Consider the following 25023-nt stretch of genomic DNA (forward strand, 5'->3'; position numbering starts at 1 on the left):
AAACTCTGCCACATGCTGGAAAGTATCACCATAGGGCACATTCACAAAACTGCATTAATTGAACAATTTGTTTCCAGTACTTTTTTTTAAAATTGCATCATAGAAGTTAGCTGTCATGAGCAGGCAGGTACTCTTCATCTGTCACACAAACATAATCAAATGCAATAAATATAATTTCTATATAATACAGAAGACTGTGTTCCTTTTGTTCAATACAAATTATTAACAATCGGTTTAATTAAAAAATACTTTACACATTTTTGTTTCGTAATTATTAGGGTGGTTGTTTGCAGTTATCTGTTTTTACTGACTGGCCCCTCTACAATGATCCTAGATAGAGTATATATGTATGTGGACACACCCATACACCATGCACGCGTTCCTGTATGTGTGCATGTGTGTATTTTATATATGTACATATGTGTGTACGTATGTGTGTATATATTTATATACACACATACACACCAAGTGTGTGTATATACCTACACTTACATGTAGGAGTATAGATATAGAGCTATATATATATATGTATATATGTAAAATCACTTTCAGGAACAACTGTAAACTTTCTTACTACAAAATGAGTAAGCTTAGCTTGTGTCCAAAGCTGACTACATTAGAATAAAATGATTTAAGGTCCGTAGGCTTTAAATACAGTATGTACTGTATGTGCATAATGCTTTGTGAATACTTAGATTTAATTTTATTAAAATATTATTCTGCTTCAAATGTTGTGTTTATTTTAGGAGGAACTAACCTTTTTATTACTGTTTTTAAATATTTAAAAATGTTCACATGATTTTCTAATCTTAAAGCTTTAATGTGAAAGTCCTCTAGGAAGAGAACTGGTTTCAGAAAAGCATGTAACCCAGTTAGTGGGGGAGCAGTTAAATTTTAACTAAAACCAAATTAAATCCTCTGTTGTAAACCAGTGCTACAGAGAAATGCAATAGTGGTCAACCCTCACTTTAACAGATACATGTATTATATGTTGGGGTCAGAATGATACATAACATTTTTGTCACACACAGCCAGTAGGTAAACTCAAGGTGGCTGAATCTTCTCTCATTTAAAGTTAGTGTGTTTGTTGTGCTAGGGTCTGCTTTATCTTTGCATTTAAAGATACAAAAATGAATTAACTGAACAGCTTTGTAAGTGAAAACAGAAGCCAACCCTTCCCATACAAGATTAAATTTTCTTCTGCCTCATGCTACTGTTGATTGTCGAAAGGTCCAAATGCTACAACGTGCTGACCGCTCTTACTCCTACCATGATGACAGGAGGTCTGCACTGCTTAGTGCCTTGCAGGATCAGACCCTAGGTGACAGCATCATTGGGCCAGTCAGAATCTCTGCCTGCATGTACTCCATTGAAAGGGGAGTGCTGAATAACAAAGTGAAATAGCTTCTGCTTTTATTTTTTAAATAGCAAGCATTAACTTCTGCTCTGTCTCAATCTAGTAACTAATATTAATGTCTGTTACAAAGAACAAGCTAGCACATTTTCTAAAAAAAGTATTTGTGGTTATGCTACAATTAAAACAGTCTGGTATAAATTAAAAATAAAATTAATGAAAAAAGTGTAATGGATGAGCATTGCTTTACAAAATGCCTTTTGTCCAATTTCGTCACTTGGTATTTCACGTTAACGCAAAGAGACTGAGCAAAACAGGTGGACTGGGAAGGAGTGTTGGGGAAGAGGAAAAGCAACGACTATTTCAATTAGTCCAAGTGAAGGAAAAGCTCCATCCCTTACTCCTTTTCTTGGCTCAGAGAGGCTTTGTTCCTTGCCTTCTCTTTGTCTGTATTTATCAAGAAGAAAAACCTCAAATGGGGGCAACTAAGGGAGACTTTGCAAAGTTATGGAGATTCTAAGCTCCCTAGACATCTGCCAGTGAATGAAGAAACAAAACACGAAAGATGACAACTTGGTTGACAATACTGTAGCCACCCCCTCCCTGCCAAAGACAGACCTGCCTTCTCAGATACCTTCTTTTCTTGTTGAGGTACAGTGGAGCACATGAAGACCCACTGCTTCAAGCTTTTTTCTTCTAGAGAGAGGTACAAACCATTGGTTTTGGAAATGTGTTAATTTTCTAAACAGCAAAAATTGTCTCTCTCCCCCCCCCCCACCCGGGCAGGGTACCCTTTAAGCCCAGACTGTTTCTGACTTGATAGAAAAGGGTCTGTGTTATCCAAATCAAGCCGGGAATAATGTAAGTGTTGCGTACCCACACATCACAATACACAGCTGTAACATATCCATAGAGGCTTTCAGGACTTTAGGAGATAAGTTTTGGTCTTGCTTGAGGTTAGGAACACTCATTTTACATTTAAAACCTGTGGCTAAAAATATGTATAAATTATAACTTGTAGATACAGAGAAGTATCCTGGAAATTCAAGAACAGCCAATGTAGCTGAAGTATCAAAGCAATTGGAACAATCGCTCCCAATGTGAGACGGTACAAATCGGCAGAGCTCTGCATGAAGTTCATCAGCTTCCACCAGCTGTGGGTCTAGTTCAATGTTTAAAGCAAACGATAGATTGTGATGCTTTTCAATATTTAAGCTGTGCAGTAACCTGCACCATTTGCACGTGCATGTCCATCTACACGCACAGATTTACAGCAATACACGTAAGTCCTGTCTTGACCTACCCAACTCTGTGGTTTCCAGGGTGCGTGTGACCAATTGCACATCTTTCTCTCCTTTCATGTTCCCACTCTGCTCACTCAGCGACCACATTTTCTGGTCTCCCATCTCACCGCTGTCGCCCATGGATGAACCCATCTTCCCTTTTCCCGCTGCAGACTGTGTCCTAGCAATCTCTCTGGTGAGCGCAGTCACTCCCCAGAGCTCCTGCATGACTGACCAACATTACAAGTAACATCCAAAAAGCTGAAAAGCACTGCTGCTCATGGCCTCTGGCTGCCTGCTTAGGTGAAGCAATTTGAGTTTTGCCCACAGATGAATTCTGTGTCCTCCCGTTTGAGAGCTGCTGAGCTAGCCTGGACAGGAATAGAATAGTGAGAGACTGCTACAGCAGCGTCGTGGAAAGCATGATTCCTCGAATGAAAATTGTGCATAATACCACACCTGCAGATTAGAAGCTTTGATGTTTCTATACTCTTCTGTTCAATATTCGTACACTGTCTACACTAGTATTTAAGGTTTGACTAGTCTACACTAGTCTTAAGGTCTACACTATTTAAGGTTTGACTCTTCATATGTTGGCTTAAATCAGAAATAATTAATTCCAATGGAGCCAGCAGTTATATGCTATCACATTATTCATCAGACTGGGAATTGGGTCTAGTGGGCACCTCCTCTCCATTCATCTACAGGCTCTCTCTGTATATACACACGGAATGATTTTTTTCCTCACATACTGAGCTCAGTCTTCAACAGAGCAACAGCTTGTTATTTTTAACGATACTTCTGCAGACCCAGAAATTGGATTTTGGCTGTTTCTAAAACGTTTTTGGGCATCACTAGTACAGTGGCATTTTCAATATCACTGAGATAGTACCAAAAATGACTTCATTAAAGAAAAGCTAAGAATTTTTCTCCACAAAAACATCTGCACAGGTTCCTCAAATGCACAACATGAGTAATATATTCCAAGCTAGTTGTACCAAGAAATAACACGTAGCAGTTTGTAATTCATTGGTACATTGCCAACTTTAAATACTTGTCATTAAATACTTTTTACATTTTGAGGGTAGTATTATAGACATTATTTTCCTCCCTCTTACATTTTTCAGAATCTCAGATTGATGATATTTTGTCACAGCAAAAGCAAATGGCTTCCAAAAGGCTACAATTCCCAGAGTTCTTAGTTCCTGTAGAGCAATATAATTCTACTCAGTCTAAATTGACTAAAATCCAGTAAAATTTTGACAATGAGAGAAATTATGGAAATGAATAGACAGTATTTTTGAAAAAGCATTATTAATTATGCTGACATTGTACACGACTTTTAGCATCTTCTGACTGTTATATGTAAAGTTCTGCCGTGTTTTGTTATTTAAGAGATTAGGCACAATGAATTTCTAGGTAGTAAAGACTTAACTGATCAAAACTCAAATAACTGAAAGCTGCTGCTTCCAACAAATCTCACTGTTTCTAGCTAATGGCAAAGCTATTGTAAGACAGTCTTTGGAAAAACTGTTAGATTAACTTCATCTATGGAGACTCCAAGCATGACTCTCACTTTCTAGTTATTTAAGGTTAAAAAAAAAGCCTGCATAGTTAAACTGACATCAAATGTTGATGCATGAAGCAGAAATATCTGGTCTGCTCAAAGCAACCATTTTTTTTAGTTTTTTTCATTCAGACAGGCTTTTAGAACCAGGTAATTCTATTCTTTCAGTATTCTTTCAATCTACATGAAACCGAGGCATTAAAAAAGTTTTAGTAAAACATAGGATATGCACAAGAGCTCAAGGATAAGGCTATGAGCCTTATGAGACAGACATAAACAGTAGATACAGGAATTTGGTATCCTTCAACATCCTAATCCTTCACAGAAGGTTAGCAAAGACATGAGACAAGCCTAATGGAAGATAACCGCAATTCAAAGACAAGCATTTACTCCCCATTTTGAAACCTCTAGTTGCCAGGTATTTCCAAGAACGAGAAAGTGGTGGGCCAGCGGATGAGACATCATGAACTCGCACGGCAGGTTTCACATTCAAGGAGGCAGCTGGCAGCAACCAACCACCCCTCTTCAGATCCAGTTCTCGGAGTTTAATCTTCTCTTTCCGCGAGACTGGCGTTGTTGAGGCTCAGCACCCATAGCGCTCAACTCTTCTGAGAAGGAAGCAACGCCTGTCACTGGGCCCCGTTACCGTACAGGCTGTACATCCACTGCGCTACATCTGTTGCAAAATAATCAACTTTGCTTGTAGGAAATTGCTGCCAAATTAATTAATTAATTGCTGCCTTGGTCAAGTCCAGATTAATTCTATTCAAGTCAGACAGCTGCCCCCCGCTTCTTGACAAACAGAGGTTCCAGATTCAGTAGGAGTTAACAGTGGCGTGTAAAGGGCATTCCAGTAACCGACAAAGCAGGGAGCATGAACCTGGTGCCCATATTCACTAACCGGAGCAACTACAAAGTGAATTAAAATGGGGCTGATAAGCCAGGTCTGTGTGCTGAGGCTACTGGTTTGTGGGTTTGGGGGGGGGTTTTATTGGTTTTTTGTTTTTTTTTTTTTTTTTTAATTTTGTTTTTAAACTGTAATTTGTGACACTTTACTCAAACCTACACCATTACTTGCAGCTGCTCCAAATGTTTGCAATCATGCATTTAACAAAATTTTGAGTTGGGTGGGGTTTTTTTCCTCCCCCTCCTTTTTTGCACACAAACAAAAATGCAACCTCAATGCTCCCTATTAGTTTACTCTTACCTCATTATCACTAATGCAAACCCCACTAAAATACAGGGGGATGCACTCGTTTGATCTGTAGTATCTAGCAGCCATGCACAAACAGCAAGGGACCTAGTCTCACTTTCAAATTTAACATCAATTTTTTAATGAAAATACTGGTAAATTGTAAAATTGATTCAGATCAGAGACAGATTTGGTATGCAGCCACTGGCATATTTTCACCAGCTGTCCAGACACATAATTAATTTTTAAAGTAGCTTCTTACTTACTTGAAATAAAAAGAGCATACAGAAGGTCCTTTAACGTGATTACTCTGAACCTAAAATTTCCTTCAGTTTTATTAGGAGTGGTACGTACTTATGTCATACAGCAGTCCTGGTGTCACTTATATACATCTACTCTATACATCAGTTTTTCTCTACACATGAAAACAGTATATTAGAAACTAAGCTTAATGGAAGAAAACCAAACAAGATCCACAGAATTGATCACATAAGAAAATCAAGACACCACCGAGTTTTATCAATGATACTAAAGGAGCATGTCCCAGAGCTTGTACTTGCTTGAAGCCATCACTATGGCAAGCTTACTTTATCTCACTGTGCCCCCCTTATGTATGAGTAGTAGATAGAACTGCATTATTAACGAAGAAACATTTTTCTTCATCTAGCTACTTGGGGGGGGTTTAATGCCCACTTGGGAAGTTCTTTGATTATTAATGAATGCAAAATATGGCTATTCTCTTTGGAATAAAAATTAGATGGACCAAATTAAAGACTCCCACAGGAAGCATTTGCCCCTTTTATGCATTATTTACATTTTCTATATTGAAACTTTATATTGTAAAGTTGGAAATACAAAGAAAGTTTTGAAAACTAATCTAGATAAATGCTTCACTACTACAAGCTGTAGCAAATCCTGTTTGTATAACAGGTTTTTGTATAGTGCAGTTAATAAAAATTGTTATTTGCTTTCAGAAAAGATGTCCTGGAGAATTGTTTACTGTACAAATAAAAGCACTTGTAGACTCCACATATATTCAGTATTTTATATCACCATGAAAACTTATTTGCAAGAAATCTAAATATGCACAAATAAATGTAATGCACTTATTTCAGTCATGAGCAAGAAGATGGGAACATTTCATTTGTGACTGACTTGAGTTTAGTTACTATAATGCAAACACCACTAACAAGGATCCAAAAGGGTTGAATACATCTCTCTCAAAAACACTGAGCAAAAAAAATTTAATTGTATTTAGTGTACTCATAACACCACAGGAATAAATGTAGAAGCACAGGATTACACAGGACACCACTCACTGGCTTGAAGCACACAGAATAGACACAAATTTAGACCTTTTCAGAAAATCCCATGCACACAGCAATCCCCATGTACCATATTGACCTCCATCCCTCAAGTAGAACTGGACGTTACATCCATGTCTACTCCCCTCTAACTTCACCAGCTGAGGAATTCAAAAATCTAAGATAATGTCTAGTTACAAAATCTGGCAACTGCTATCCATTGAGGCCCAAATTGTCACAAAATATTTTGATCAAAAGTGCTGTCGAAATATCTGTCTTCAAGCCAGACACTTCCATTGCTAACATTTTCTGTTAGAGAATTTAGAGTGAACCATGGAATGGGTTTACCATGCAAGACCTATTCAACAAGTAATTTTACTGACCCAGATGAATAAGCATTGAAAGCTTCCGAGACAAGCCGAGCTCTCAAAAAAACACCCAAACACACAAACAAAAACACCCAAACACACAAACAAAAACACCCAAACACACAAACAAAAACACCCAAACACACAAACAAAAACACCCAAACACACAAACAAAAACACCCAAACACACAAACAAAAACACCCAAACACACAAACAAAAACACCCAAACACACAAACAAAAACACCCAAACACACAAACAAAAACACCCAAACACACAAACAAAAACCCAGACCACCACACCCACAGATCTCCTTGGAGAAATGCCTTAGGTGGGATTAAAAAAATACAATCAGTTGAAGTCCATTCCAGCTGTATTCAAATCACATTATTTGAGCTTGCCTCCCAGAAAAAAACCCATTGTATTGCAACAAGCTGGAGGAGTAAGAAAGTTTTGCCTAGAACATTTCAGTTTTTTAATAGAATCCACTGATCTAGTTTCTCCAAATCAGCAGAATTTTTCAGAGTATGCCATCTGAGACAGTATGCCACACTACTAATGAAAAAAACACATATAGCATTTAGGGTATCTGATGTTTATTTGTGTAAGCAAGCTACCTATTTATAAGACACTGCCTATTATGTATGGCCATAAGCTTTTCCTTTTCATTAAGCTCTTGAGCTTAACACAGAAATTTACTTGTCTGGAATTATACATGTACAGATAAAAAAAGCCATGCTTCTCAACATAGTAAAATGCAGAAAGTATTTATTGCTATGAATCGTGCACTTAAAAATGGAAGTATTCATTTGAACCACATTGTCTTATCAAGTAGGAAGGTTAAAAACTCCACAATAGTTTCCCCTCACAGCAGTTCTTCCAAACATGAACTTTGACAGGTTGGTGATCCTCTTTTCCTCCAGCAGTTCAGCACTCAGAATGCCATGGTGCGCTCCAAGAACTAGAAGAGGAAATAACAGGCAAGTCACTGTTTGGAGATTTTGGAAGTGTGACAAGTACAGTTACACTAACCATCAGTGAGATTCAAAAGGAATGGCCTGCTTCCATCCTGACAGATGGAGGGACCCACAAGTTTAAATATTAGAAGTAACTTATCTACTAGATGAAAAGCATTCACAAAAAGAGGTAGTCAAGGCTGTTTCTGCTTTTGGATTTTTAGCAACAAAAGTGATTCCTCATTTCATAGTATTAGTTACAGCATGTCCAAAAACGATTTAATCAGCTGAACAGTTCTAATCTTGCTACCTACATTCTAGCAATAACTTCTACAGTCTACTGTGGTGATCCAGCAATAACTTCCCATAGCAATAAACTAGTTACACCACTAACAAGCAGGACTAGTCACAGTAATAATCTGCAGTAGAAGAGAAGAGCAGTGAATACCAACTAAAGAATTACACTTTCAATATTAACATGCAAATTGAATTATGCATTAATACTAAGATAAGTGATTTTTACAGGTATTTTGATCATTTTGTTACAGTTGCATGCATTCAGTTAAACACACCATCAGGAATGATGACCATACCTTTAGCTTAATTTTACTTTCGAGAAACTGTGAAAGTTTAATGGAAGCTCTGATTTCTAGTGTTCATACTGCTGGTGGTCAGCTTACCATGAATGAAGCCACTCTGTAAAATTACAAAGTGCAAGACATACAAGTCAAATAAAGCAGTTATACAAATAATACACCTCCATAACCAGTATCTACACCCCATTATAAATGCTCAAACAAAACTAGTATTAAAAGTTATCAGTTTAGAGAATTTAAAATTCAAGTTTCTCATAATCACCAACAGATTCAAAGTGATACCAAGATTCCGCTAAAGTCCTATATGTACAAGGACATATCCTACATGGATATCATAACTCTGCAAGTTTCTAATCTGAATGCCGAAAGGGTAATTAAAAAAAGGATCAGAAGTTTGTAATTGGTATTATCTTTAATAATTAGTTTCAGCAGTGACAGTGACCATGAATTCATTTTTTAATCCAATTTAAAAAAGAAACAAAAAACATTAAAGTAGCCTGATACTAAAAACACCCTTGTTTTTTTCAGTCTGTCTACTACAGAACCAACTGATACACGAACTTAATATCTTGCAGTAGCCTCCTTAAGATCATCGTTTAATTCTGAAGAGTGACAGAATTAGATTAGGCGTAAAAGCCCATTCTTCTCAACTTTGCACCTCAGAAGGCAAGGCAGTGGCGGTAACCTCTCTTTAACATTGAGCTATACCTTCCTGGCTGCCATAGCAAAACACTCAGTATCTTACAATAATAGGTTCCACTGATTCCAGACTGCATTAGACATCTCTGCAGATTTTCGGCATCTACTTCTCCATCCTGTGGAACAAATACATTTGTCACAGTTGACAATTCACATTTAACTTGCAAGAAATATCAGTGATTTGTCATGCATTAGATTACCTGTAGTGATACCTAAAATGTTCTTACACTGTTAAATAGTCACTGTAAGAGAAGAGTACCTGACCTACGCTGGAAGCAGCAAGCAGAATTCTCTGCTTTAAAGCGTATCAATGACAGTGAGCAGGTGAACGGGTAATTAAACATCCACTAAACATATTCAAACACACTATCAAAGTTATAGCATTTTCTAATGTAGAATTTACATGTGAAGATAATTAGCAAGTTGATTAAAATTATGATACCTTTGTTTTCAATCCTTAGTATCCAAATTTTTAGCATTCCCACTTTGAAATAATAGATGCTTTTCCTTTTACCCGTCAAATCTCCTCTTGTTCTTCACCTGGTGCAGGGACATTAAGCAGAAATAGAAGCACTGGGATCCAGAGCCTATGAAATTTAAAATATAAAGAGGAAAAAAAGAAGCCCCTCTAATCTAAAAAAGAAGGTACTCACCTGTAACTGGAGATTTTCCAACACATTGCTTCCGCAGATCTATGTTCTTGAGAAGGTGCATGTCAGCACCACAGAAGCCAGAACCATCTTGTAACGTGTGGGGCTGCGCACATGACCTCTGTGAATCCTTGCCACCTTCCATTGGTATTTTTCCCCCATACTGAACTACTGAATTCTCCTTTTAAACACGTGACATTGCAGTTGTCAGAGTACCATCTGTAAGTCATATGAAATACAAGAACTCCCATCACTATCTATTAACAACATTATAAAAATATCTACAGCGTTTAATGCTTCCTTTTTAAAAAACACCATGTAACTTTTCAAAGCCAGCACATCCCATACATATCTACGAAAAATAGGTCTAGTCTCACAACATTTATGAGCCCACCCTCCACTCCAAAAATCGTGCGATCTTAAAGAACATAAATGTCAGATTTAGGACCTCATGCCAGAAGAAATACATTGCATAATATGAAACATCCATTCCGGAGACTCCAGCTCCTTGGGACACCAACCTGGGAAGTTTTATGTCTGCGTTATACTTCTCTAGCCAAGCTCCATGTGCAGTACAGAATGGAGTCAATCAAAATCCTAGTCTCAAAAGTTTCACAACTGGCTTTTAAGGTTCTGTTATCTGTATACAGAATTATAGCACTAACATGTATAATAAGGTACAGTAAACCTAAAGAAGAAACACTATTTCAAGATGGCAGTAAGAATCTGAATGTGAACTGCCAACATATTTTGATTAATGTAACTTATTAAAGAGCAACATGTCTATCAAGTCTGTAGTACTGTAAACTCTACTGTCAACTACAATTACAATTATTGTTGAAAACTGTACATTTTACCTGAAGAGGATGATTATCACCAGGAACATTATGCCAAGGTATTTATACCGAAGAAAAAAAGCATGAAACAAAACTTTACTAGGATTGTTTTCACAGCTGATTATATAGTTATATTGTTTATATTATCTTACCTGTCCAGCAATAACACTGAAGTAAGTCAACACAGGGTAAGCAGCAGCAGAGTAAGTACCAGCACATGCAGAACATCCAGAGCATGCACCATGACGCATATTTGGTACCACTCCTGGCATTGGCTGTCCCATTGTCACTGGCATTCCAGGCATCTATAACTGCAATACTTTGGGAGAAAAAAAAAAAAAAAAAAATCAGTATCTTCACCTTGATAGCCTGAAATACGTCAACGTTACAATGAAAATGTACCTTATTGTATTGGGTTCACATGGCAAGGTTTTGGTACCGGGGGGCCTATAGGGGTGGCTTCTGTGAGAAGCTGCTAGAAGCTTCCCCTGGGTCCGACAGAGGCAATGCCAGCCGGCTCCACAATGGACCTGCCGCTGGCCAAGCCCATCAGTGACAGTGGTAGCATCTCTGGGATAACAGATTTAAGAAGGGCAGGAAAAAAAAACCTGCGCAACTACAGCCAGAGAAAGGAGTGAGTGAAACAACCCTGCAGACACCAAGGTCAGTGAAGAAGGAGGGGCAGGAGGTGCTCCAGATGCCGGAGCAGAGATTCCCCTGCAGCCCATGGTGAAGACCATGGTGAGGCAGGCTGTCCCCCTGCAGCCCGTGGAGGTTAACAGTGGAGCAGATATCCACCTGCAGCCCATGGAGGACCCAACACCAGAGCAGGTGGATGCCCAAAGGAGGCTGTGACCACATGGGAAGCCCACGCTGGATGGAGCAGGCTCCTGGCAGGACCTGTGGCCCCGTGGAAAGAGAAGCCCAGGCTGGAGCAGGTTTGCTGGCAGGACTTGTGACCCCATGGGGGACCCACGCTGGAGCAGTCTGTTCCTGAAGGACTGCACCCCGTGGAAGGGACCCACACTGGAGCAGTTTGTGAAGAACTGCAGCCCGTGGGAAGGACTCATGTTGGAGAAGTTCATGGAGGACTGTCTCCCATGGGAGGGACCCCACGCTGGAGCAGGGGAAGAGTGAGAGGAGTCCTCCCCCTGAGGAGGAAGGAGTAGCAGAAACAACATGTGATGAACTGACTGCAACCCCCATTTCCCAACCCCCCACACTGCTGTGGGGGAGGAGGTAGAGAAATTGGGAGTAAAGTTGAGCCTGGGAAGAAGTGATGGGTGGGGGGAAGGTGTTTTAAGACTTGATTTTATTTCTCATTACCCTACTCTGGTTTGATTGGTAATAAGTTAAGCTGATTCCCCAAGTCAAATCTGTTTTGCCTGTGACAGTAATTGGTGAATGATCTCTCCCTATCCTTATCTCGACCCATGAGCCTCTCGTTATATTTTCTCTCCCCTGTCCAGCTGAGGAGGGGGAGTGATAGAGCAGCTTTGGTGGGCACCTGGCATCCAGCCAGGGTCAACCCACCACACTTACGCATGATTAAGAAATACCTGTTGCACTGTTTATTTAAAAAATAAGTAAGTTTCAGACTCAGTCCCACAGAAACAGTGTTTCAGAAACAGTTCCACATGCCTTTGACTGCATTACCAAGGAAGCTTTCTAAGAAAAAAAAAGTTACTACTATACTGCTAGGTTTTGTTTTGCTTTGGGGGTGGAAGTGGTTTTGTTTTAAAAAAGACACTTTATGGGCATTGGCGATATTGTTTGCAGAACGCTATAGTCATTATTTTAGATACTCTAATAAAATTTAAAAAAAATGCAGTTCTGAACATTAAGTTCTAATCATCTAATTTTCCCTGCATTTGCTATTGCATCAGTCTTTCCTTTTCAGTGTTAAACTGTTTATTCAGTCACTTATTTATGCCAGAATTTCAAAGTACTTTCCTTTTATATAGGTACCACAACAGGTGTCAGGGGTTCCCTTCTTCAGGCTGGGCCACGTACAATTTGAAGTGGCTTCAAGTATCCAAGAACTACAATTTCATGAGCAGCTTCTAGATTTCACTGTGCTGATATGTTGCCCTTACTTATAACAGCAAAGTAAAGCTTAATTTACCTATATGTAAACATGGGGTATTTTATCCAAGCATTTAAGTGCCTAAGAAAAATAAAATACAATCACACAGTTGAAGTGTGACAGATACAATAATGCAAGGCTTGTCATGCCACACAATCACCCGAGAGGAACATCGGCGTTACAGCAACCAACAAAAAAGTGACAGAACACAAAACCCATGGCCCTGTAAAAACAAACACTACACCAGTCAGATCAGCAAGTCTTTGGGAAAAGAGAAAGAGGCATCTTTTTTGTCCCAAGCTGCCAGTATTACTCCTTAGCACTGCTGCAAACAGCTTCTGCAGATCACATATAAAAAAGTATCTTTGTTATATTGCAGCAGCAGTCTCAGACCTATAGTCCTGAAAGAAGCAAAGCCCAACAAGCCATCACTGCCACTAGTATCATCTGTGCCAGTTTTGTAACAAGAATCATTTTCAGCTATAGCACTGCAAGGCAATTTCAAAGGAACATGAGATTTTAGGATCCCCAAATACACTGTATCAACATTTAAAGATTTAGTTTTAACTAACAATGACAAAGGAGCACACAAAGGTCCAGCCTGCTTACGCAACATGGAAGCTACTGAACGCCAGTGTCATGAGAACTAAGCAACAAGTCTCTGGTGACTCTATTTAGACTGAGCAGCTAAACAACTTAGAAAGATATTTTCATCTGTTATGCAGCAACCAGAAGCGCTGGAGCAGCTTTCTCCTTGCACAAGGCCGTGTAATGCAAACAGCATCAAATTCTTACACATTTCTCTTTGTGCTGTAGTTGTTCTAAGTGCTTTCCCATTTTCTAACAACTACTGCTAGTGTTTCCAGCTGTACTATTAATCCGTTGTAGAATGCTATTTTTACAAAAGGTAGTGTCGTGTCCATGACCACTGCAACCCCTGCACTAGGCACAAGAAACACCAAATATGATGCAACCTTTTTCGCGTAAGGGGAATAACCACCTCAAAATTGTACTCCAGGATCTGGGCAGTAGGTAAGCAGTGACCCCGGTGCTGCGGGGTCCCTAGTTCCTTCTGTGTAAGGATGTGCAACGCAAGCTTACCCGCTGGGTTTACTCGGCCCAAGGCACCTGCTCTACCCCCGGCCCAGGGCCCACAGGCGGCGCGGGTCGCTCGGCTGCAGTCGTTGCCCAACCGCCCGCCTCCCCTCAGGCACCTCCGCCTCGACTGCTCAGCTCCGCCGGCTGAGCAGCCCGGTCCCGCAGGTAGCGCCGGGAGGAAACACTTCCCTCCGCTACCCTCCACCGCAGCCCAGCCGGCCCCTGTGCGCGGCAGAGAGGGGCGGCCGCAACGCTCCCCGCCACCCGCCCCGCAGCAGGCCCGGGCCCCTCCTCTGGGCCGCGCGGGCCCGGCCTCACCGCAACCGCCCCGCCCCGCCCCGCCAGCGCGGCCCCGCCAGCGCGGCCCCGCCGAGCCCGAAGGCCGGGCCCTGAAGGAGGGAGGCGCCCCGCCCGGGCCGCCCCGCCAGGCACCGGCACTCACCGCGCCGCCGCCCCAGCGGCTGACAGGGGACGGCGGCGCCGGCGCGGGCCCTGGCCCTGTTATTGGCCAGCCGAAACCCCGCCCACCGGCTGGGGCCGCGAGCCCAGACCGGCCGTTGGGATGGGCGCGTGCGCTGAGCCGCCCGCGCGTTTCAGCTGCGCCGCGCCAGGCCCCCCGGCGCCTCAGGCCCCTGCGGCGGCAGCGCCCTTCTGGTACAAGGAGCCCCTAAATGTAACTCCTGGAGGCGCTGAAGTATCTGTGTTATTTTTGCGTGTGCTTCGGCCTTTGCGTCTGAGCCGCCTCCCCAGCTGTACGCGTCGACTTTCACCCTGCGGCGAAGGGAGGTTTTCGGTACGTGGCGGGGGCGGGCGCTGCGCAGCCCCTCTGCCTAGGCGCCCGGTCGGGCAGGCCTTGTGCTCCAGCCCTGCCCCTGCCAGAGCCCCTGCTTATGAACCCTGTGACTAATTTCAGTCACATCTTAAAGGGACAAAGGCCTCAAAAATCACTGAGTTTGAGGAGTGTAAGCATCCAGCTAGAGGAGAGCAATAGAGTCAGGATACATGCATCATCAATGGACAGAGCAGGAGCTCAGCCATCATCTGTGCAACCTAGCAGTAGAACCTGTAAAGGCTTACTGTGGTAAAAATACACTGGGTTGGAATTGCCACAGCCACATACGCAACTTGGGAAACGAAACAAACATACGACCAACCCATGCACACTGCACCCGAGTAACTCCTGCAGGCTCCTGAGACCTTACAAGAAAGACTGATGTGTCATCCAAACAAGGTGCTGAAGACAGAAGAAAAAATAGTGGAAGAAGCAGTGAGACTTTCTTCAGAAATCTTTCAAATGAAACTTGGATAAAGCAGTAATAAAGTAATGATGAAATAACAGTGAAACCTGAGATAAGCAGAAAGGACAGCAATGAAACGAAAGTAAAACAAAGTAGGTTCTACAAAAGAAGCCTCCAACTGAAGGAAGTTCCAGCAAGAGCAGAATGCTGTAGCACGTCTCAGCGTGACAAGCAGCTGAGGGCACGATTTGAATTACAGGAAATTTTTGGCTGGGAAAGGACCTCTGGAGAGATCTGGCTTCCTTTTAAAAGTAAAGCATTGAATCAAGGGGCCTGGCAATCCAAGTCTTGAATATTTCTATTGAGGAAACTCCCACTACTTCTCTGGACACAACATTCCAGTGTCTAATTGTTTTTACAGTGGAGAATATTTTTTCTTACACCTGGACAGAATTTCCCCTGAAGAAACGTGTTCCAGTTGCCCCTTGTCCTGTGCACCCCTGTGAAGAGGGACCCAACTTTTAGGAGCTGAAAAACTGTCGTTGGATCTACCCTGAGCCGCCTTTTCTCTAGGCTGAATACACCCAGTTCCTTGAAACATGTGCCAAGCTCTCCAATCCTGTAAGCATTGTGTTGGCCTTCCGCTGGACCCTCTCCAGTTTTTTACTCTCTCTTGAACTGTCCAGGACCAAAACTGAACACAGTCATCCAGGTGCTCTCTATTTACTCCGTCATTTTGCTACGAAACATGAAATTGAGTCAAGGAACTGTTGCCTTACCTCGGAATCACACTGAGGTTCCCTGAAACCCCACAATGGAAACCAAGCCTGCTCCTGAAGCTCAATGACATCTACCACATGGGTGAAACCACATCTCAGGGAGAGACTGTCCCGGCAGTCTCAGAGACTATCCAACAAGCTCCTCTAGGAAGTTTATTACATTTATCACAGCCTCCTGCTCTGTATGCAAGGTGCAATTCTTCAAACTAAAAAAAAAGGGGGGGGGGGCACAAAAAAATATTTTTAGCACATGGACAGAGTAAACCATTACAATATACAAGTTGGCTTTACTTCCCCGATGGCCTTTTGTGGGCCTGTATTCTGTCAAAAGGCAGATCCTGCAAATGCCTGCGGACCAGCACGGTCACCCGGGGTTAGCACCGCCGGGTGCCTCCGTTCTCTGGGGGCGCCTGCCCGGGGAGCCACCGGTGCGGAAAACTGACAGGCTAGTGACCGGCCCTAGAAACTGGAAGGTAAAGGATAGCTTCATTTATGTTTGTTTTTTTTAAAAACTCATGGTTCCTGTTAAAGGCTTCCTTTTAAATATTTAGGAGTATCGCTGAGTCGTGCCCTTCCCTCCGGGTGCCGGCGTGCCGCGGCCGGCCCCTGCCGTCACACGCCGGGCCCGCAAACGAAACCGAAAGCGGCGCTGGGGCTGGGATAAAGCGGGGCAGAGCCGGCGGCCCGCCCGCAGCCTGAGGAGGCGCGGAGCGGGACGGGGGACGCGCTCCTCGCTGACACCGAGCCGGACCCCCGCCGCCGGAGAGCCTCGGCCGCCCCTGCAGGCACCCCCCGTGCCCCCCGCCGTCCTTCAGCGGCAGCAGAGGCGTCCCGGCGCCCCGGGCGCCGCCAGCGCGGCGATGGCAGAGGAGTCCCGAGACGAGCGCTTCCTCTACATGATCTCCTGCTTCAGGCCGCGGCTGAAGCAGTTCATCCGGGTGCAGCCGGTGCTGGACCGGCTTCCCTTGCTAAGCGCAGCGGAGAAGGAGAGGGTGCGGGCGGCCGCCCTGCAGCGGGGCGAGGTGGAGGGGGCGGAGGAGCTGCTGCGGGCCGTGGAGCGGGGGCCCCGCGGGTGCGGCTGGTTCCACGAGTTCCTGCAGGCGCTGGAGCACGGCGGCTGCAGCCTGGCCGCCTGCTATGTGAACCCCAGCCTCAGCCAGTTGCCCTCGCCGGCCGAGGAGGCCGACCACGACCTCTGCGTGCACTTGGTGCAGCTGCTGCACAGCACACTGGTGGATAGAATGCAGACCATACAGGTGGCCGAGAAGTGCCTGCAGATGGGCATATTCCAGGACGAGGACCTGGATCGGGTAAGTGGCCCGCCTGCCAGGCTGGGTGCCAGGCAGTGCCACAGACACTGGCCACCCCCAGGAGCTGTGGGGCAGATAGGAAGCCACAGCTAGAAATGGCCTTGTAAGTGCAAAAATGAAAGGGGAGTATCGAAACTTGGGGGAAAAGAGAAATGGTGCTCCAAGTAAGCCAGTGAGGACTGTTGGCAATGGGCCAGCAGGTGGAATGCCAGCTAAGAACCAGGGAAAGAAGAATGCCATGAACAGAGAGTTAGACTAAGCCAGTGTCTAAGTGGAAAGAATATGGCTGGCTTTACTGTTACTTATCATTTTGCCACAGACTCAGAAGATCATTAAGTGTCTTCTGGGCCCTGAACCATACTAGGAAGTAGTGATGGCCTGTAAAGTCCTAGAGAACACTTGAGTTAAAATAAAGCAAGACCTTCCCTCCCCTTTTTTGCCATAAGTTCACTAAGGAGTATCATACTGGATAGTGAAGCTCAGCAGAAATACCAGTTTGACAAGAAAGAGCAAGTGTTAAACTTTGATGAAAACATTTGCCAGTGTTTACTTCATTTGGCTAAGAATGACTTGCCTGGACTAGTGTGAAACTTATTTGGAACCCAAAGAAATGGATACCCTGAAACAGTGTTAGAAGAAGAAATTAAAATAATACTAGCCGTAGCAATAAGGGGAAAACTGGCAAACTAATGGTGGAACTACACATCATATTTGCACTCTGAGCTTTTGCATCCACTTTTTAGGTAGTTTAATGCTCCATCTCAGTTAAATGACAGTCATATACGTAATTTTGTCTGGTGACTGTCAGGTAGCAGTAAGGGCCAGCTGCACCTTAAGGGATGGGGAGCCGAGCATGGTAACACAGCAGGCAGAGGCAGGGGCCTTTTAGGAGGTTACCATCTCCATTCCCTGGCAATGGGTCCACATGTTTCCCCGAGTCATCTTTTTGCTGCGGGTATTTCCGTTAAGCCCTTCATTACCCTTCACGGTCCTGCCACTTTCAAGTCCAAAAATGCCTAGGATTTCTTAATGCACTTCTATATTCCTTTTTGTTTACCTCTCCCTACTGCCACTTCCCATGCACATCCTTTTAGTGTTCAATCTCAGTCAGGGGTTCCCACTGCTGTGCCTGCCTGTTTTCTGGCATATCAGGATGGGTGATTCTCAAGCCTCAAGAAAATTGCCCTTGACGACTGAACACCCGACTTGGGCTGCTTTATTTTTGGGATGGTCATTTTGTTCCTCATGTGATCGGATGTCAAGTTCTGCTCACGACAGCCTTGGGACACTTTTCCGTAGCCTTTTTGAGGGCAATAGGCACTTTCGAGAGGCTTAGCTATTGTATCTTTTAAGTGGGAATTGAGATGATGAAGCCAGAGTTTAAGAAGGGAAATGTTCCATTTTATGTATGAGGTCATGTTACAGATTAAGTCTGAGCTCTGGTAAAATGTATGACATCACTTCTCCTTAATCAAGGTTGGCTATTCCCTGAACCAGTGTAAACAACAATTATCATATCAGAATAATAATTATTATTTTTATTTAGTGGTTATTATTATAACCATTGTCCAGTACTACCAGTCTCCAATTAAATTTCAGGTCTCCTAAGTTTTATATATCTTACCCAAAACCATATGGAATAAACATGAGGTTGGACAAAACTGCAGTAAGTCTCTTCTGATGAGTGGCAGGCCCACTTTATATCTTTATTTTTAAGTATGCTTTAACGATGACAGGGAAGTGCTTTTGTACCTATACAATTATTACTAACTTCCCTGAACCATTTCCAAAGTCTGTCTCAGGATTGTGGGGTTTTTTTTGTTTTCACCAGATCCACACTGTTACTGAATATCATGGGAACAGAGATGGTGCAAGGGAGCTATTGAGCAGAATAGTGCAGAAGAAAGACTGGTTCTCTCCTTTTTTGATTGCTCTGCGTGAAACCCAACATGGAGACCTTGCAGATGATTTAAGCGGAAGTACAGGAGGTAATCATCTTATTTCACTAGTGTGAAAACCACCACTAGTGTGTTTTTTTAATCGCTTTTTTTGTAGTGTTGGTTAGGAAACAATGCAGGGTTCTCACTGTATTGATTTAGCTGTGACACTGAGACTTGTCTGGGGCTTTCAAAATCAAGATATTTAACAGCTTATTCAATAGATTCTTAAACACTAAAAAACCTTATTAAGCAATGTCAGAAATACAATAACATCTATGTAGTTGTAATTAAACTGAATCCTTACCTTTTATAACCCATTGGTTTCCAATGTGATGTTTTTATAATCATTCATAAAAAATATTCTGAAGATTAATTTGAACAAAAAAACCAAACCTTTTCTGGATTTCTCCATCAACACAAGTATTAGTGTTTTCTTTATAGAATGATTTACAAATGTATGCGGCATTTTAAAGTACACTGCAGTATGTCTCCTTGGGGATAAGACATTCATAAGTCTCAAGACATTCTACAAAATTTACTATAAATAATACAATAGACTAGTAAAGAAATTATTTACAGAAATGAAACTAAAAGAGCTATAGGTTTTTGCCTACTACTTTTTATTCCTGTACAAGGTTTACGATGTTGTAAAATTATCCCAGCTGCTCCGCTGAATTCTAAAATATGAAAAAGGAAGCAGCCTCCAAATACTCTATCCCTCATTTTTTACTGGACTCCACATATGTTTTATAAGATTTTTGAGACTTGAAGTTTTTTAACAGATTTCCCATTTAGCAGCTTCAGCCTTGAGGAGCTTGAGGAGCTCACGAGAACTATGTCTCTGTACTTTTAGTTACTGCATATGGGACAATGCATTAAGATTGGGATAAGAGGGGCGTGAAGGTGTCTCTTCCAGTTGAGGACAGGAATCAACCTGTCTTATGCCAGACACAGATAAGCAGCTGCCATATTTGAGTGTGAGGTTCAAAGGTGGTTGAGGGTTCCAGTCTGCAGGACAAAAACAACCAAGTTAGAGCCTCAGAGGATAGTTCTGAGTGAAAGTCAGATGCTGGGAATAGCTTAGCAGCTACTGTGGTCCTAATTTGCATTTTGTGTTGCAGCTTTGTCAGGCTTAAATTCTTGCCTTTGTTACTTTCTTATCCGTAAGGTAAACAAAGTAATAAATATTTAGCAAATATGCAAGTTACTAAATTTCTTTTCATAGTTTTATTTTCTGTTCTTTTCAAACTTTGCATTTCTGACTTTTCAGTATAGTGCAGACCATATAGGGTAAAACTTAAGTTTAATTCAGTTGTTTGATGCAATACTGAGTGAATGCATTTATTCCACAGTTTCTCAGTAATCTTGGGCAATGCAGGCCCTAAAAGAAACTGTACAGATAAATACGTAAAGCATAAATTGTGTTGCTCTTACCAGAGGATAAGAAATTTTCCACGTCCACAGTCCTGTATGATTGTAGATATGTAAAGTGTGTGATTGCTGTAGCATCCACTGATGTGAGGTCATAGACAGGGAACACTAAGAACAGGTTCATTGGGTACCTTGGAAGGAGAAGAGTGGTGCTACATTTTATCACTCCAGGTTGATCCCCAGTGATTTGTTGTTATTAGCAGACACCTACAGATAGAAATTGAGAACTTTATAAAAATAAATCTTAAAATAAATTAAATCTATTAATTCTTTATTTCTAGGTGCAGAGTAATTGAGTTCCAAATCTGGAAAACCCTGGAATGCAGTCTTACACAGTTTTTGTAAAAAATGTTTATAATTTATTGAACAGCATTTTTTGCCTTTGGAGCATGCCTTAGTTCTACAATGAGTCTAATAAAAATAAAAGAACAGAGAAGTCAAAGAGAAATTATTTCCATATTTGAAATAAAACAAAGAAGTGGAAGGAGAGAAAACATTTTGTGAAAGCTCTCTCGGGTTTTCTGGTTTATGGGCAAGTTTTGAAGTCCTGCTGTAAGCTACATTCATTTATGAGCTTACAGGACCAATGGAATTGAGAAGGTAGGAAACATGGTCTAGTCCACAGATTCAATTTTCAGATCTTTATAGTGACTGCAAATATTTGAGATTTATGACCGACAACTTTCTTAATAAATATTTATAAAAACATCAACATTCTAAACTATAATGTTTTTAAAGTCAAGACCAAGACCATATGTTATGCCAGTGTGTGCATGATGAATACAGGTTAGTTCTATGTTTTCTGTGCTCCACACTAAAAGAAATTAAATGTTTTATAGTGCTGTGGAATTTCTGTTTATTTTCTAGGAACAGAGGATAGACAAAATGGGATGAAGAATAGTACAAACGAAGAAACGGAAGTTACAAGGCAACCAGGATATGCCATAGTGGAGGATTTGAAACAGCAAGAAAATGTGAATGATAGTTTCAGCAGTGAGAACAGTGTATTGGAAACATCTATTGGAAAGAATTCTGTAGTTTCAGGTACATCCACTTACTGGTATTTTGTGCTGGTACCAGTTAAACTTTAGTAACTGCAAGTAACCGAGAGAACATTCTTGGCGCATTGGCTCCCATCTTGCTCAAAAATTCAGGAACACATGGTACTGTCGAGGTGAAGGGAATTAATGAAAAAAGTAAATCTTGATTTTTTTTTGAAGCAGTAAATTCCATTTCTTCCTATGAATTAACAGCAATAGCAATTTTAAGGGTCCGATCTATAAATTTGTTCAGTTCAAAGAGTTGCTCTAGGACAAGACTGTGTTGTCATACTGGAACTAATCAATCCGAAAGGTAAGAGCTGGTTCAGAAACCAATTTGCTAGCACCATACAGAATGGCTTAGGAGGACACGGCCCAAAAATCTGTAGCACACTATATGCAGCCTTCATGTAGACATTTTCTATGATTTTCTTATAATTGAGCAACGTTAGTGATCTTCCTTTCCTCTTAAATAGCACTTTTAACAACTTTGTATTATTATTTTTTAATTTACTCTGTGAAGAAATTAGTTATTTTCAAACATATTTAATATTGTTAATTAAAAATACTAATATTATTAAATGAATACTTTATTTCAGACCTATTCATGGTAGGTTTATACTATGCAATGAGAACATTAAGTTTACATTGACAACTCCTCCCAGTGTTGGCAAAGTTTAAATCAACAGGAATGTTTCTGTACCACTATAACTACAGCTGTATTAAGTACTTCTTTCTCGAAGGCTGGTAATTCTATATTGGAAAACAGTTTTGGTTTTGGTAGGTCCTTTAGTGCTGTTCAACAAGTAATTTTTCTGTTTATTTTAAGGATTTGTATTTACAGAGCATCAACAAACCATTGTCACGTACATCACATGCTCAGAAGCACATCTTTTAGTACAAATTTTTAGGAATTATTGTGGCCTGTTGTTCATATGGATCCACTTTTAAAAATGTTCCTTGGGAGTTGATTATGAGCAACAGCAATTACCAGCAACAATTCCCAGACATAGCTGGGAACCAATGGTTCAAACATATGCTGTATGATTAAGGAACCATTCATACGTGTTACAAGTTCAGATGGAGCTCAAACAATAGTTACAACTGAGATAAATCCTGCCTGAAATTATCTTAGTGGGCTTGCTCAGCCAAAGGAGTACGACAGCTAAGGCTGCTCTTTTTTTTATCAAACATTAATAGATAAAAAAAAATTGGCTCTGAAAACTGCAGCCTTTCAGTGTGCAACAGTAGTAGCCTATTTCTCATTTAGCATGATATTAACAGCATATCACAATGTTTTGTAGCAAGTAGTGAATTATTAACTACAGCAAAAATATCAACTTGGTTTTCCTGGATTAGAACATGATTTGGCAGTATAAAGAAGAGGTGCCAAATATTTAATGATGATTCAGAGCGATCAGCCTGAGTTATCCTCACTCTTAGTTAGGATCCTTTCAGGGCAAGAGTAAGGCTCTTAATTGCACCCTCCCTGAGGTTTTCATTCCTGTTAGCCTGATCTTTTACCCGACTCTTATCAGGTTGAGGGTTACAGTTAAACTAGATCTATTAGCTGTTAACTAGCCTGACACAAGCTAATTCTAGCCTGAAAACTATGCTCTCCTCAGCACTGAACTGTACTGAAATTAATAGACAGTGGGTATTACCAGTTTGTGCAGTTGAGCAGATCTGTTCAGTGAAATGGTGCTAAGGGTGTACGTACTACATGGATTCTGGCAGTTTGGTTCGGATTGACTTCAGTCTGGTGTGGACTGTGTGCCTGCAAGTGGCTGGAACACATCTCATTTGGTTTCAGTTGACAGAAGTTCATTTCTTGTGATCCAAACCAGCTCTGTGATATGAACCAAAGTAGTACAAGTGGGGACAACTGACAGATTCACTGTAAACGTGCACTTCTGAGTTGAACTATACCAGCAGTGTAGATGCAACGTAGCAAGGGCTGCCAGGAGACAGTGCTGCATGAAGATGAGTAGCAGATTCCTGTAGAGGAACTGGCTCCCATTCAGCCATCTTGAAGTGCAATGAGCTTCGATCTCTATGCACTTGTACACACAGACTTAACTGCACTAAGGTCTTTTTCAGTTTCCATCCATTCTCATGATCTCATGTATTTTTAGACCAGGAAGCTGAAAATACAACTGGAGCCCAGATTCTTCTTCCAAGTAGGCTGGGAACCCACCTAATTTGCAATTTGATGCTGTCAAGTGTTGTCAGTTTTGCAGTATACTCCCACCATTCCTTCATGTATTGAGAAGGACAAATTGCAAGGAGAAAGAAGCTTTTTCAAGTCACTTGAAATTACTGCAATTTGTATTGTATCTAAAGCTTCCTCTGACCCTTTTATTGGAGTAGCTGAGACAGAGGAAGTCAGAAGGTATGAGGGCAGTAGGATCATAAAGACAAAGCAGAAATAGATCATTTAGCCTAAGAAAAGCTAGAGAGAAATTGTGCATGCAAAAATGCAGATAAGAATACACACAAAAAACCAACACAAAAGCAGTAAGTTTGCAAGGTCAGCAGTGAAACTCTTGGATTAAGGCTACAGTTACCTGTATAAACAACAATTTAAATAAATAGCATCTCTGTTTTTCAAGGCCTGTTTCATAAATAAAAGTTGATTGGAAGAAATAATTATACTGTAGTTAACTGGAGATTTCAATACTGTCTCATAAAATGTCTCTTAATGCTTCAAATTAGAAAAACTGCCCATTGATTTGAAAGTAGGACCAATTTTAATAGCCTGTTTATATTTTGGTCCTTCATTTATATTTTCTGATGTTTGAAACATTCTATGACATAATGTAGCACAGGACAGGAAAGAAAGACTTTTTTAATTAATAGCGCATAGATCCTTTTGTTTTCATTGCATTCTATTGTCTTTATACTTAATTATAAGTCAGTGCAAAGTGACTGAAAACCTTTCTGTGGAATATGCTGCATTACAATGTGCAAGTAGCACTGTAAGGGAAGACTAGTGAAAGTGGTGAAAACAGCTGTTACAATGTCAACTCTTTTATCTTCATTGTTTTGGAAATGCTTTTTTTTTTATTTTATTTTAAAATTTTCAAGAAGTTGCCACAGTTGAAAAAGGAAAAGATTATACTATTCGCCTTTCATTTGGAAGATGAGTATTTTGCATTTCACTTCACCACTGATGTTTTGTTGAGAGATTATTTTGTAATGCATGCTGCACATTGTAATTGAGATAATTATGTACAAAACAGTTTGTGAATTCATACTCTCTGCTGCATATGCATCCTCCAGTAGGACATTTTAGA

General features: G+C 41.2%; 1 protein-coding gene and 1 long non-coding RNA gene across 2 annotated transcripts in view; one reads left to right on the forward strand and one right to left on the reverse strand.

Annotated features, from left to right (window-relative positions):
* Nucleotides 1–7841: 7841 nt before the first annotated feature.
* On the reverse strand, nt 7842–14240 carry LOC309591753. The gene is made up of 6 exons (XR_014228420.1): nt 13993–14240; nt 10958–11124; nt 9973–10188; nt 9366–9435; nt 8618–8720; nt 7842–8029 (listed from the first exon to the last, which is right to left on the reverse strand). It is a non-coding gene; the product is annotated as an uncharacterized lncRNA (long non-coding RNA).
* Nucleotides 14241–16431: 2191 nt separating this feature from the next.
* Nucleotides 16432–25023, forward strand: part of IFIH1 (interferon induced with helicase C domain 1) — a 30848-nt gene continuing 22256 nt past the window's right edge. The window contains exons 1-3 of the mRNA XM_082312374.1: nt 16432–17316; nt 19148–19304; nt 21555–21731. Of these exons, the coding sequence (XP_082168500.1) occupies nt 16867–17316; nt 19148–19304; nt 21555–21731 (784 nt within the window). The 5' untranslated portion in view covers nt 16432–16866. The remainder of the gene's footprint in view (nt 17317–19147; nt 19305–21554; nt 21732–25023) is intronic.

The sequence above is a fragment of the Platalea leucorodia genome (assembly GCF_965183815.1).
Source record: "Platalea leucorodia genome assembly, chromosome: 5".
NCBI classification, from domain to species: domain Eukaryota; kingdom Metazoa; phylum Chordata; class Aves; order Pelecaniformes; family Threskiornithidae; genus Platalea; species Platalea leucorodia.